The sequence below is a fragment of the Podarcis tiliguerta genome (assembly GCF_965153285.1).
Source record: "Podarcis tiliguerta genome assembly, chromosome: 10".
Taxonomy (NCBI): Eukaryota; Metazoa; Chordata; class Lepidosauria; order Squamata; family Lacertidae; genus Podarcis; species Podarcis tiliguerta.
In genome coordinates this window covers 6449591-6465048 of record NC_139543.1, presented here as the reverse complement: position 1 = coordinate 6465048, position 15458 = coordinate 6449591, and the positions used below count along the sequence as shown (strand labels likewise).

General features: G+C 41.4%; 1 protein-coding gene across 4 annotated transcripts in view; it reads left to right on the top strand.

The window, feature by feature from the left end:
• The window catches only part of RELN (reelin), a 306441-nt gene that overhangs the window by 165899 nt on the left and 125084 nt on the right, over positions 1-15458 (top strand). For all 4 annotated transcript variants that reach the window (XM_083399200.1, XM_083399199.1, XM_083399202.1 and 1 more), the window contains 7 exons: positions 913-1064; positions 3534-3646; positions 4800-5008; positions 8855-8983; positions 9845-9954; positions 12484-12550; positions 15170-15403. In XM_083399200.1, the coding sequence (XP_083255326.1) occupies positions 913-1064; positions 3534-3646; positions 4800-5008; positions 8855-8983; positions 9845-9954; positions 12484-12550; positions 15170-15403 (1014 nt within the window). The remainder of the gene's footprint in view (positions 1-912; positions 1065-3533; positions 3647-4799; positions 5009-8854; positions 8984-9844; positions 9955-12483; positions 12551-15169; positions 15404-15458) is intronic.

Here is a 15458-nt window from a genome sequence, read left to right as displayed (position 1 = left end):
CAATATATAAAAATCTTTTTAAATATTCATAATAATTTTTGTCAAACGTATAGCTATTTTGAAGGATGATGAACATATTTCAAATCTTGTCATGCTTCTTCTTCTTCTTCTTCTTCTTCTTCTTCTTCTTCCTCTGCATTGGACACTGTTATTGGTGCCCCTCCACCAAAAAATCCTGAATATGCTTTAATTAATTAATGTAAGTCTGCTGCTTTTAGGACCAAGGGCCACTTTACATGACCTTTTAGCTATAAATTGCATTAGGGACGCGGGTGGCACTGTGGGTTAAAGCCTCAGCACCTAGGACTTGCCGATCGAAAGGTCAGCGGTTCGAATCCCCGCGGCGGGGTGCGCTCCCGTCGTTCGGTCCCAGCGCCTGTCAACCTAGCAGTTCGAAAGCACCTTCGGGTGCAAGTAGATAAATAGGGACCGCTTACTAGCGGGAAGGTAAATGGCGTTTCCGTGTGCTGCTCTGGTGCCGGCTTGCCAGAGCAGCTTCGTCACGCTGGCCACGTGACCCGGAAGTGTCTGCGGACAGCGCTGGCTCCCGGCCTTTAGAGTGAGATCAGCGCACAACCCTAGAGTCTGGCAAGAGTACGGGCAGGGGTACCTTTACCTTTACCTTTTACTGTAAGGTGCATTTATATATTTAAAGACATTTGTACCCCACCTTTCTACCCCAAATGAAACAGTTAATATATTAAACATAACAATATCACAGGAGACCACATATAATATGACAACAAATATTGGTAGTAAGTCAAGAAGAAAAACAAAGTACATACCCAGCAGGCCTGAACATACTGTCATATTGGCCATGGTTTCCTGTTGAGTCTATGCTCAGTACCAAGGATTGCTTCTACATAATGTGTGAAATAGCCCTATCTCTTACATCTTGGCTAATGTCTTCAGGTGGGATATATCTGGAGCTGTAATCGGCACTGAATGTGGAACCCTGGAATCAGGTTCATCAGCTGTTTTTCTCAGAGATGGAGAGAGAAAGCTGTGCACTCCATATATGGACACTACAGGTTACGGAAATCTGAGGTTTTATTTCAGCATGGGTGAGTATGAGCCATTAGTATGTTTTGGTATGTGCACACTCAATGAGAAAAGGTTAGTTATTCTTTTGGAGAGTGTGTTACAACCAGACCTTCTGTCTGAGCGCCTGTCCTTTTCAGAATCTGTGCGGCACTTGCTCCTCACTGCCTCGACTACCCTTGACCCTTGGTTTGGCTGTTTTTCCTTCCAGCATTTTCTCACTGTCACTTGCTCCTAAGCCTTCACCAGGAAGCAGTTATCACAAGTACTTTTGCCAAAATAGAATGGTGATAGTTCATCCCTTCCATACTGAAGAAGAAGAAGAAGAAGAAGAAGAGGAGGAGTTTGGATTTGATATCCCGCCTTTCACTCCCTTTAAGGAGTCTCAAAGCAGCTAACATTCTCCTTTCCCTTCCTCCCCCACAACAAACACTCTGTGAGGTGAGTGGGGCTGAGAGACTTCAGAGAAGTGTGACTGGCCCAAGGTCACCCAGCAGCTGCATGTGGAGGAGCGGAGACACGAACCCGGTTCCCCAGATTACAAGACTACCGCTCTCAACCACTACACCACGCTGGCTCTCAGTGGCTGGATCTAGACATGTCAAAGAACACTGGCTGGATCTAGACACGTCAAACAAACAATTCAGTTAATCGCGTTGTAAACTCATATAGGGAAATCCGGTAGGGAAAGACAGGACTCTACAGCGCCATCTCGTGTCACAGTGTTATATCGCATATATAACACATATAAAACACTTTTTGTTTACCAATCTAGCTGAGTCCTGTGTCTCCTGTGATCCCCCTCCAAACCCTACAGCACTGGCTGATAGGGACAGAAATATATGCTCTATGATGACATCAGGACCTGAGTAAATTTTACTACACATTTCCTAGGAAGAGGTAGAAAACTGGACCCGTATTAATCATAACATCGAGTTCCAGCTTCTGTTCTACTTCACCTGCTACATTTCCAGTGGGATGGGAGGTGTATGAACCTAGTGTCATGGCCCCTGAGTCAGAGACAGTGTTTTTGAGGAGCATATTTTGCAACAGAATGGAGGCCAAAGACTCAAGTTGGTTATGCCTATGTGTCCCAGAAGAAGAATCTGAATTTTAAAGGTGTTGGACAGGGCTTGATAGATATGCTGGTGGTCACCTGAAGAGTTCCTCCTCTTCCTCTTCCTTCCTCTCGCATTTTGTGCCTTCCCATTTTTTCTTTTCTTTTCTAGCTAGTCCGGCAATGAGCTGTTACAATAATGACTTGCCTGTGGTTTAAAAGCAACCTAACCCAGACAGAAAAGTATTCTGTACAACCTCATGCTGAAATACTTTTGGAAATCTTGTACTGGCGGGCCTTTTACAAATGGGTGGTTGTTACCTTGGTTAACACTTTGCGAAGACAGCAGATGAGATAGCAAGCAGGGGGCATAGATACAAAAGCAGAACCGTCTGCCTCTCTTAGCTGCAATTACTGGAGTTTTGTAACTCTTTTTGGTAGTGGGAACCAACAAGCAGAAGATTTCAATGGCAAAATCACACACTTTGTCTTTGCGACACTTTTTCCAGGAATGTTGTTTTCCAAGCTCTGCAGATCAGGTAAACTACATGTGGAGCTTATTCTTTCAACACTGTGTTCATTAATGTGAAATGGAAAGACAGTAAAGGAAACAGAGAATAAATTTGCTTTTCCGATGAAGCAGCCTTTTATGTCAAAAAGAGTAAACAGCCTTTCTTACTGGAAGTGGAAGTTCTCTGATATTTGCTCTGAATTGTCACGTCTCCTCTGTGCTGCATAATGTACAAAGAAAAAAAAAAAGCACAGGAAGGGGAGATTTCTGCATTTCCAGGTCTTTCAGGAGATGCACACCTGCATGAAAAACAGGAAAGACACTTTAGCCGACCTTCTGAACTCTTGGGCAAAGCTGTTGGCTCAGCAAGAAAGACTGTCGACTTTTATGATCACACTGAAAAACATTGTGTGAAAATTTACTTGGTGGAATATTCAAGTAGGGAAAGTATTAGGAGGGTGGAAGTAAATTTTAATTTGAGTTTAAAATATGGGAGCTGAACTGCATCCAGAATAATCCCACAGAACAGTCTTGTTGGGATTGTAAACTTCAAGTTGCAGATAAGAATCTGCATGCTTAAATGCTGTGTGAAATCAACCTTTCTGCATATAGAAAACCAGCAGAACAGTATGAAACATTCAGGATAATGTGCTTCTTTTCTACACAGAGTGAGTGGCTTTCTTTTCTTTTTATTTAACTTCCAAGCATGTGGTTCTCATCACTGTTTATTTAAACCTCATTTTGGGATGGGTGTTCTATTGCTGCATTTCAGTGGCACTGACTTCTGTTTCAAATGCTGCACACATCAACTTAACAATGTTTGGCGACTGTAATTTTCACAATTGCTTTTATGTAAAGTGGGAAGATTTTAATATACAACTGAATGTTAAATAGCTAACTCCACCAATATACACATTGCTACAGGTGGAAGCTGTGATGCTGGACAAACCCATGAAAGTGACGTCATATTGTATGCAAAGATTGAAGGAAGGAAGGATCACTTAAATCTGGATACAATGACCTACACTTCTTATAGGGTAAGAGTTCAAAACAAATCCTGAAGGTAGCACCACTCAGGTGGCAAATGCTTGGCTCCTAAATTGATCCTCCATTCATATATCAGATTTCCACCAATTCCCCCTTCCTGTTTCCAAAACTATTCCCAAATTTGAGGCAAGTTTGGAGGGGCTTGCTCAGGTAAAAATACTATTAAAATAGTTGTGAAATTAGCACGGTGTCTTCACCATTTTAAAAAATTCTTGGAATTGTAGTTCAATAAGATGGCAACAAATTCTGTTCATCCTAGCCTGCCTAACAAAGTCATGGTTCTCAACCTCTTTGGGAATATGAGAATGACTCTTAGACCTATTCCTGTAGTATAGGTACAACAAAAATAACATACAGTACCCTAATTCAAACACAAGAGAATAGAGATCAATAGGAGTATAGCATCTAGATCAAGGGAAGTAATAGTGCCACTGTATTCTGCTCTGGTCAGACCTCACCTGGAGTACTGTGTCCAGTTCTGGGCACCACAGTTCAAGAAGGACACTGACAAACTGGAACGTGTCCAGAGGAGGGCAACCAAAATGGTCAAAGGCCTGGAAACGATGCCTTATGAGGAATAGCTAAGGGAGCTGGGCATGTTTAGCCTGGAGAAGAGAGGGTTAAGGGGTGATATGACAGCCATGTTCAAATATACAAAAGGATGTCACATAGAGGAGGGAGAAAGGTTGTTTTCTGCTGCTCCAGAGAAGCGGACACGGAGCAATGGATCCAAACTACAAGAAAGAAGATTCCACCTAAACATTAGGAAGAACTTCCTGACAGTAAGAGCTGTTCGACAGTGGAATTTGCTGCCAAGGAGTGTGGTGGAGTCTCCTTCTTTGGAGGTCTTTAAGCAGAGGCTTGACAACCATATGTCAGGAGTGCTCTGATGGTGTTTCCTGCTTGGCAGGAGGTTGGACTCGATGGCCCCTGTGGTCTCTTCCAACTCTATGATTCTATGAGATGACTAATGTGCAAGTACTGCTTTTGGAACAAATGTTTTCTAACATAGTTTGTATGTATTTATATGTATATTTGTGTGTGTGCGTGTGTCTATTTATCAGTCTGTAATTTATCAGTCTATAATTTATGTATCTCACAGATTACATTACAGAAATGTAATTAATGTGATTTCTGTTGAAGGTTCCATCTTTGGTTTCGGTTGTCATCAGTCCAGAGCTGCAGACTCCAGCCACCAAATTCTGTCTCAAGCAGAAGAATCATCAAGGGCATAACAGAAATGTCTGGGCAGTTGATTACTTCCATGTGCTGCCAGTTCTTGCTCCCACTGTAACTCATATGATACAGTTTTCTATTAACTTGGGTTGTGGAACCCACCAACCCGGCAACAGGTAATTTGCATTTATTTCTTTTTTTAATGTAATTGTTACTTTCTCTTAACAATTCTAGCTTTTATCAAACTGCCTCCCTGTGCTCCTTGGTGCATTTATGCAGGGCTAGTGTTAGGATCTGAGGGCTCCTGAACAAGGGACCATCGACGGACCCTTTTCACCATGAATGGGCTCAGGTAGCAAGATAAGCAGAATGAGAGAACATAGTAGGAGAGAAGACCTTAGCTCACTGGTAGGGTGTGGTTGGCAAGTACCATGAGTGATCCCTGGCATCTCCAGTTGAAAGTATTGAGCCCCTTTTGGGGCTCGTGGACACTTCTAAGAAGTTTCAAAAAATGTGAGCAACATCACAAAATGGCTGCATTGCTTCTAACTGAACTCACTTCCCCAATCTCTTCCTCTCTTTTTTCAGGATTGCTTCCACAGCTCTCTTAAACAGGCAACCCAAGCATGCACTCAATTCATCTCTCTCCTTCCTTCCTTCCTTCCTTCCTTCCTTCCTTCCTTCCTTCCTGTGGTCCCATCTGCTCTCCTTGGGCTCTACCAACACCTCATCTATACTGGTTTTGTCCTCCCTATGTGGCTCTGGCTTTCCCCTTTCCTACCTTCCCTCCATGGCCCCATCTGCTTGCTTTTCTGGGTCTCACAAGGTCCCATCCACCCCTGCCCAGATGATCCATACAAGCAAGCCAAGTCACACCATGTGTCAGAAATATTATTGTGAGCCAAGCCACATGTGAAAGACAACAGTATTCTGTAGGTTTATGTAAAACTTCAGCATCTATTTTCTTCAGCTAGGACAATAAAAGCATGAGATAGGTTTGAAAGTTTTGGCCAACTTCTGCATACAACTTCTTGGGAACCCTTAGCTGGCCATATGTGTTCCACATATGCAAATGTAGGTGTTCTGTATTTTGGTAGACCATGCTCAGGAGAGATCTACAATTAGAACAGTCCTTTTAAAATGAATTTCTCTTTTAAGGTACAGGTACAAGCATAATTTCCTGCTTCATAGTAGGGTTTTTCAGTACAGTCTTTGATCTTTTTTGAAAGATCTCCTTTCAACTCACATAGTGGCTCCAATTCAGGGAGTTTGTTTTGCTTTATTCATTTTTGAAAAGAACTGCTAACTTCCCACAAACCTCATCTACATTTCAAAAATAATTTCACCGTGCAAATCTCCTTGTCCACCAAAGCATAATTTTTAGCAGTACTCTCATTTCATGACTAGGAATATAGTAGAATATGGAGTAAATGTGGTCCTCAAAGGTATCCATAAAATTTCAACTCAAATGAAATAAGTGAAGCCTCATAAGCTATTTTAATTTACATTTAAAATATCACACACACAATAATTGTGCGGAAAGACATTCTTCAAGTAAAATCATATTCCAAATAAATTATTCTGAACTGGATAAGCCATGTGCTGGCTATTTGGCGCCAGGCTGATGAATTATTAATTTGTCTTAATGCTTCATTTGCAGAACTTAAAATGAGACTATTAGAATTAAACTGCGCTGCTTAAATTATTCTACACAGACATTTTTCAAAAGGCTACATTTCTTTCAATATTTCCCAAATTAGTTGAAAGCTCACAGAATGTGACTTGTGCTTATTCCAAAAGTATGTACTGAAAGTGCTTTTATTTTTTATAATAAGTGGCAGTAAAATACTTTAAAAGTTCAGAGGTGAGGTGATTCATGTTGAAATAATTTTGGATAAACTCACATATTTGTGACCACTCACAAATACACTCCTCCTCGTTATGGACGTTGGTGGAGATGGTTGCAGCAGGGCATTCTTGGATGACAAAGATCAATCTGGGTTCTGGTCTGGCCTTGGGACCAAGCTGACCTTGGTCACCTTTACCTAGAACTAAGCAAGGGAAGTACAAGCCTACTCCTGCTTCTCAGTCACAATGAAGCTTTTGGTAATGTTGACCTTGGCATCCTCCTGGACCAGCTCCATGGGATAGGATTGGAGGATCTGTTTTACAGTGGTTCCAGTCCTACCTATGTGGTCAAGTCCAGAGAGCATCACTGGGAGAGTGCCTTTTCACCCCTGAGAAGTTATGTTCTGGGGTGCTACAGAGCACTATTTTATACCCAGTGCTATTTAATATCTATAAGAAGCCACTGGGAGCAGTCATCAGGAGGTCTGGAAGAGGCTGTGTGTTCCACACATATCTAACCTATGATCACCTGAACTGCTCCAATATGTGAATATCTCCTTAGCTAAGATCTCTCACACATGTACTTCTTGTAATAATAATAATAATTTATTATTTGTACCCCGCCCATCTGGCTGGGTTTCCCCAGCCACTCTGGGCAGCTTCCAACAAAGATGAAAAATACACTGAAATGTCACATATTAAAAACTTCCCTGAACAGGGCTGCCTTCAGATGTCTTCTGAATGTCAGGTAGTTGTTTATCTCTTTGACATCTGATGGGAGGGCGTTCCACAGGGCGGGCGCCACTACCGAGAAGGCCCTCTGCCTGGTTCCCTGTAACTTGGCCTCTCGCAGTGAGGGAACCACCAGAAGGCCCTCGGAGCTGGACCTCAGTGTCCGGGCAAAACGATGGGGGTGGAGACGCTCCTTCAGATATACTGGACCGAGGCCGTTTAGGGCTTTAAAGGTCAGCACCAACACTTTGAATTGTGCTCGGAAACGTACTGGGAGCCAATGTAGGTCTTTCAAGACCGGTGTTATATGGTCTCGGCGGCCGCTCCCAGTCACCAGTCTAGCTGCCGCATTCTGGATTAGTTGTAGTTTCCGGGTCACCTTCAAAGGTAGCCCCACGTAGAGCGCATTGCAGTAGTCCAAGAGGGAGATAACCAGAGCATGCACCACTCTGGAGAGACAGTGTGCAGGCAGATAGGGTCTCAGCCTACGTACCAGATGGAGCTGGTAAACAGCTGCCCTGGATACAGAATTGACCTGTGCCTCCATGGACAGCTGTGAGTCCAAAATGACTCCCAGGCTACGCACCTGGTCCTTCAGAGGCACAGTTACCCCATTCAGGACCAGGGAATCCTCCACACCTGCCCGCCCCCTGTCCCCCCAAAACAGTACTTCTGTCTTGTACCCCATACCCACCCTCCACCCACTAGAATTCTTCTTGGAGATGCATGGGAAGCTGTTCCTTCTCCAGGTCAGAGTAGTCTGATATAGGTCTAACATCTATACACACTGCAATCCTCCTCTCCCCCCCCCCCCCCGCCTTTTGAGCTTCTCAGCTACTTGGGGGGAGGCTGAGATTGTCCACTATGCAGCTTCTTGATCAAGAAGACAGCTATTCTCCTATGCCTACTATATTTCTGTGCTTCTGTGGAATATAACATGCGTGCACAGCTTGGCCTTTTATCCCTGATTGTTCTGAACTTATGAAATATAAATAACCCAACTCAATTGCCAGCTCAGCCTCCTGACCCCTCCACAAAATGGTTTGAGAAACCTATTAGCAGTAGGAGCACACAGGCCTTACCTCTCAGTTTGCCTTTGGTCTGCCTCCTTCTTGACACACCAGTACTGGCATCAATCCTCTTTAAACCCAATGTAAAAAAACAACAGCCTGCTGGGTAAGTCAGACTTGCAGAAACTGCTCTCACACCCATCAGCTAAACATTTTCTGACAAGGGTTACCATCTCATCTTTTAACGCACTGTGCTTCATGTCTGTTTCATCTTGAATGTTCAAGCACTCACAGGCATTTCATACCTCAGCATCCAGGAGATCAATTATTAAATAAGCCATGATTTTAAAGCTTTTGTGTGTTCTTGCTATTAATCGCAGTTAGTGTGGGATGAATAGCCCATTTTTCTTCTCTGTTTCTTTGGGTTCCTAGTGTCAGTTTGGAGTTCTCCACCAACCATGGCCGATCCTGGTCCTTACTTCATTCTGAATGTTTGCCGGAGACATGTGTCGGGTCTCACCTTCCTCACAGCACAGTCTATGCCTCTGAAAATTACAGCGGGTAAGGAAGTTCGCTCCCCAAATAGCTCTAGTGCAAGAATGATGCAAGAGGAAATTGCTTGTGACTCTGAAAAGCAACGGATGTGATGTCAGTGTCTTAGCTCTTCTCTGTGACAAATGGAGGAAGGCATCTGATGTTATGCTAAGAAATTTTATTCACCTAAGGATGTTTTAATTGTAAGAAGGACAACCTGATGTTTTCAGGACCCATAGTAACTGAAAAATGATTTGATAAATCTATTAAATAAACGTGAGTTTCTTAAGAATTATATCAAGCCTAAACAGTTGCTTATGGTTAACTCTGTCTGCATATTCAAACCTAAACGGCTATATATGAGTCCTCGTTAAGCAGCAATAAAGTTACATTACAAGAGTAAAGTAAACCTTTTATGAGTGATGTCATTAAGGCTTCCTCAAGTGTGGGCAAATCCCAGTATAATAAGGATTTGGCATAAAGGCTCTTACTCTACTTTCCTTGAACATTATATGTTCGTTCCAGAATTGTTTCCAAAGTTCCTATTTGTATAACAATAATTTGAAGGATTGAGAGCAGCTAGAATAATCTGCTTCAGTGATGATAGCTAGAGAGCTTACAAGCTAAATTTAGATTTGGAGGGGGGAGAGTGAGGCAAGGATATTAAGGAACGAATATATGCAAATACAGTTGCATGCATTTAGACTTAAGCTACTCTATCCACTCCACATGCTCCTAGAGTTTAAGACGCTGTGATCCTTAAATGCTAGGATACCCTTTGTCTTTGTGAGTGAATGAAGCATCTGCAACTGGTATGAGCTTGACACTATTATAACTCTAAATCGACTTGTAAGTTTCAACGCATGAAGGCTCATATGTTTGTTTCAGGTGGAACCGAATAACTATTCCACTTCCAAATGCAGCATTAACTAGAGATACCAGGATTCGATGGAGGCAAACAGGACCAATTCTTGGAAACATGTGGGCAATTGACAACAGTTAGTAGTATTCATTACCATCATCATTGTGCCTCAATAGTGCTTATTGTCTGTGCTCCCTCCTCAGTGAGTGCCTTTGTGTTTCGCAATATGATAAAAATTGTAAGGATCCCCGTTTCTTAAGAACTCCCCCCAGGTGTTGTTGTTTTCTTTATTAAAGTGAAGCTAAATATCATTTTTCCAATTTAAATGGCTTGCAGAATCTTAGGATATAACATTATGCATTGAAGCAGGAAAATACATACACCAGGGGTGCCCAAACTTTTTTTCAAAGAGGGCCAGATTTGATGAAGTGAACATGCTTGAGGGCTGACCAAAGTTGTTGAGCTTTTTTGAAGTTGCTGAGCTTTTTTTAAGATTTTACCCCAGGACATATACTGCCACGGGGGCCAGATTAAACTGACCGACGGGCTGGATTGGGCCCCGAAACAACGGACTTTGGACATGCCTGACATACACACAGACAGAGAGAGAGACAGAAATATAGGGAAATCCTAGAAATTGTTTCGAAAGCATAAACCTGATTTACGAATGTAATTTTTTAAAAAAATAATAATGCATGTGTCCTATTACACATCCACATGTGGAGTTGCAGGAATGACTTCTCTGGCTAGGTCCAGATGTACCAGCAAACCAAGGTTTAGAGATTTGCCACCACATGCTCTCCTAATGTCCATTTCTCTTCACTCTCCCTGCCTCTTGCACAGGAAGTGCCCAGACACTTCTTTGCGTGGGTTTAAATATTACAGCTAACCATCACTAGATCAATCTGAGTGCAATCAACCACACACTCCTATTTTCTCTTTTATAATTGTGTTTAAACTGAGTCTCCAGAGCTGGTTTCGTTTTAATTCTGAGTGGGCAAGGAATTCATTTGCAAGAGGGAAGAGTCAGGGAGAAAGTAGGCAGAATTTCAAAGTCTTGCAGTCCTCGTTTAGCAGGCCTTATTGCCAGTAGATATGTAGATTAAGTCATATGAGATCTATTAATAAAATAAAAAGGGCATGATCAGAGCAAAAGCACTTTACAATGTAGCACTTCATTTGTGAATGACATACTATATAGCTGGTTTTATATTAAACATATTTGAGGAACAAGAAAGCTGCAAAATGTGCAAGGCTCTGCAAAAGAATGTGAGAGTTCACTAATATCCCCATAAAGAAGTAGGAAAAATTTTAACATTATTTTATTATAAATGCAGGTTTTCAGGCCAAGATCTCTGATGTTGATCTGTGAGTGTGTTGTTGCTTTAACGAAAATTTTGCATCAAGCTAGGAAGTATGAAAAACGGAGTACATTTCTTCTTTTAAACAAGTTGCAGTCTAAAAGCTGCACCATGTAACTCAGTTTTTACAGGAAAAACCTTACATGAATTAAAGCTGCAGTCCTATACATACTTACTTAGGAGTAAGCCTTATTGAACTCAGTGAAACTGAGTAGACATGACTAGGATTGTGCTATTAGTCTTATGGAGAGGGAGATGGGGAAGAACCTTTGATAAGTGATATTAAAATGTGTGATAGTTAATTCCTGCTGTTTTTTGTTGTAATGTTATTCACACACATGCACATTTTTATTTTTTGCATTAACTAGGGATTAACTGTTTTTGAGTTTTTGAGGCAATATTAATGTTTTGGATTGTGTGTGGTGACATCCCCAAAATGAAGGAAAATGGACATCAAACACTCTTCACTGTGTATTGTTATTAAGAGGGTATCCATGAAAAAACCATAAGGCCAAAGCAGCACATAAGAAAATTCTAAACAGAACAATGGCAGCACAATTGGTGACTGAATGTTCATGTTTTGAAACCAGAACAAGTCCGCATGAATTTTCCATCAGAAATACATATTTAGCTTGCCAGTTTGGGCCTGAACATGGCAATGGCAAGGCATTCCAGTGCTAGCTTCAAATTTTCCAGTGGGAAAGCAGGGCCAAAACAGGGACAATTTCAGTATCATGCCAGTTAAATGGAATGACTTTGTTCACATGGAAGTCTGGGAGAGTGCTGGGTCCCCTGCTAGACACTGGAGTTTGTTGTCATAGCATGTACATGCTATACAGTGTTTTTTGAAATGTTGTATTGATCATTACTAACTTAGGTTTTCACACACTCATTGTGTGTTATTCATGTCCATTGCTGATTTTCTTGTATTTGTCTTGGGTCTTATTGAGCTCCTGGATAATGGATATAGCAAGGCTGTTTTTGGAAAAACTGCTTATCCATATCAGTTTCCTGCAAAAAAAGGGCAAATGTCCAAAAAATATCCACAGCGTAACCTTAATTGTAACAATATTCAAAAGAACATAAATCATCTTGCAAGAGCAAGTTTTGTTTCAGTCAGAGTCATAGTTAACAAATGCATCCCTCCATATATTCACTATAAATCTATCACTTACACAGTCACATTGCTTGGATCAAAGGTAAATATCTTAGTCTTGCTTGATATTATGAAGTCAGTATATCTGTGCCTTGTTTGTTTTTTCTTTGTTTCAGAATATAATATAACTAGTTTTCTTTATCTGCAGTTTACATTGGGCCATCTTGCCTCAAATTCTGCTCAGGCCGAGGGCAGTGCAGTAGAAATGGCTGCAAGTAAGTCTGATCTAAACCATTGGCCAATGTATTTGTGCTTCATATTATGGTTCTTTCTAGGTTGTAAGATAGTCTGTCCTCTGGGAACGCACCCTCTCCTGGTGGAATAGGCAGGATCCTCTACAAGTGGTTATCAAGAAGAAGAGTTCTCTGCTTAGACTAGACCTGTCTGAGTAGCAGCACTCTTGTTAAGTCATTCTGTCATTCATTCAGCCCACATGGAATCAAAACAATTATCAGGTCCTCTGGTGTGGCATACGTAGGTACCCATGGGAGGGGCAGTGCTATTCACCAAATACTACTGCAGTGTTTCAGAGGGGCCTACCTGGGATCCACCATGTAACATGGACTGCAGCACCACCTTTGTTTACCATGCCTATTATTACTTCTCGCAACTGGCAGTGGCAAAAGGCATAGCTTCAGCTTCGGGGAGGAAAGCTTCTTCTATGAGCTCCATACCCGCTACTTCAAAAATTATTTGCCTTTTCTCCAGAAGTTTTGGAGCATTTTAAAGTTCCTCTAATTGACACTCCAACGGTCACCCTAACTTTTAACGTTTAGCATCCAAACATAACAATAGTTGCACTGACGTTTTGCTTCATCAGGTGTTTGAGACTGACTCCATTAGCCTCAGAGCCTCAGCCTCTATTTGCTAGGGTTCTGGTTATGTGGAGTGATCACCTAACTGCTTTCGCCAAATCTATTAATTAAAAAATGGTCTGTAAAATATATCTGTGTCTGTGACCTTTGTAGCAGAGTCCCTTTTTAATTGAGTGGTAGTTGGGCCTAAGTTTCTGGCCTAGTATTTGGTCAGTCACAAGCAGAAATGAGGCCATGCCTCTCCTTGACCGTGGAGCTGTCATTTGCAGCTGAGGATCATGAAAGCTCGGAATTTCCCATGATTCCCATGGGGATCATGAAAGCTCAGAATTTCCCATGATTCCCAACCACAAAAAAAAAAAATGGGAGTCCTCTGCCATATGGTACCCCTACCATTCCCTAGCGCTTAGTGAGTGGCAAAGTAATCTCGGGTGTTCCACTGAACCCTTTAAAAAAAATTGACTTTTTCAGAGTGTTCCCATGAAACACTTCTAGCTACTTGCTTTGTTTTGGGTCAGACCAGAAGTGTGAACCTATTTCTGCCCACACATCCAAAGGACTATGAATGACACCTATTGGATGTGGGTAGGGCTCTTATTTGTTGCACTTGGGATGTACCAAGCCATGTCAACAGAGAGCTGACTTCCACATCATGCTAAGCCATACCACAGCTTAGTGTGAACTCAAAAGGGTTCGGGATCCTGGAAATGAGTCTAGAGCTATCGCATTCTTCCCCCAGTCCTCCTGCTGCTGCAGTTCTGTGTTTCCTTCAGACAAACTATGATCTATAAACCTAGGAACAAACCTTGGAGTTACAGCTCATGGTTTGCTGGAGAAGAGACAGTGGGACACAGAGAGAACAATGAAGGCAGGGATTCCTGTTTTCATACCTGTACAGTGGTGCCTTGGTTCTCAAACTTAATCCATTCCGGAAGTCCTTTCCAAAACCGAAGCGTTCCAAAACCAAGTCACGCTTTCCCAGAGAAAGTAATGCACAATGGATTAATCCATTCCAGACTTTTTTTAAAAAAAAGCCTTAAACAGCAATTTAACATGAATTTTACTATCTAACAAGACCACTGATCCATAAATTGAAAGCAATAATCAATATACTGTAATATAAAATAAATAAGATAGTATTGTAGATGATAAAAATTAAAATTATTTTTTTTTCTTACCTGCATTGATGATAGTCATTATTTGGATGGGAGGCTTTGATTCATTTCCGCAGTCACACAATCAATCAGTAGCTGAACTGGGTTCCACACAGTCACAAAAACAAATTAACCAAAAAAGCCTCAAAAACAAAAATGCAAAATAGCTAGCAAAAACAAAAGTGCCAAACTTAATCCCTTCCAGAAGGCCATTTGACTTCTGAAATGTACAAAAACCAAGGCACAGCTTCTGATTGGTGCAGGTGCCCCAGAAACAATAGCCAACAGCTACATCGGATGTTCAGCTTCCAAAAAATGTTCGAAAACCGAAACACTTCCGGTTTTTCGGCGTTTGGCTACCAAGGCGTTTGAGAACCAAGGTACCACTCTATTACATTTCTCTCTCTGCTATTATGTTTTTATTTTGACCATTCAGTTTCCTTTCCCTAATCTAGTTGCTGTTATAACATATAACACAGCTTCTTGGATTTTTGGAATTCCTGCCCTATGTTATTTTAGTCTGGGCAAGGCAGAGGACAGACTGCCCTATAATAAATTCCACTGCAATAAATAGGTATTACTGTCAAGTAGAAGAGTTTTGTTGTCTTGGGACAGGATTTCCGCAGTTTAGCAAAAGAATGTTTGAATGTGCTTTAAAAAAATATATTTGTAGAGATTTAAAACTGAAGAGGAATGGTAACTGGGTAGACTTAATTTAATTTTTTGAAGTTTTATACAGCATTATGGTTGTTATGTCTGAAGACATCTGACTTTATCCATGACTTGATCTTGCACGTTCCATGACTTGATCTTTATAATACCTATAATATTTAGCTGAACATAAAATTCTTATGTTTTATTACAGATGTGATCCTGGCTTTTCAGGGCCCGCATGTGAAATGGCCTCCCAGACCTTTCCTATGTTTATATCTGAGAGTTTTGGCAATTCTAGGCTTTCTTCGTATCACAATTTTTACTCTATCCGTGGTGCTGAAATAAGTTTTGGTTGTGGAGTCCTAGCAAGTGGCAAAGCCTTGGTTTTTAACAAAGACGGAAGGCGTCAGCTTATCACTTCTTTCCTTGACAGCTCACAGTCCAGGTAAATCGAAATAAATGGAAATAACACATTGAAGTTACAACACAGGATCCAGGGA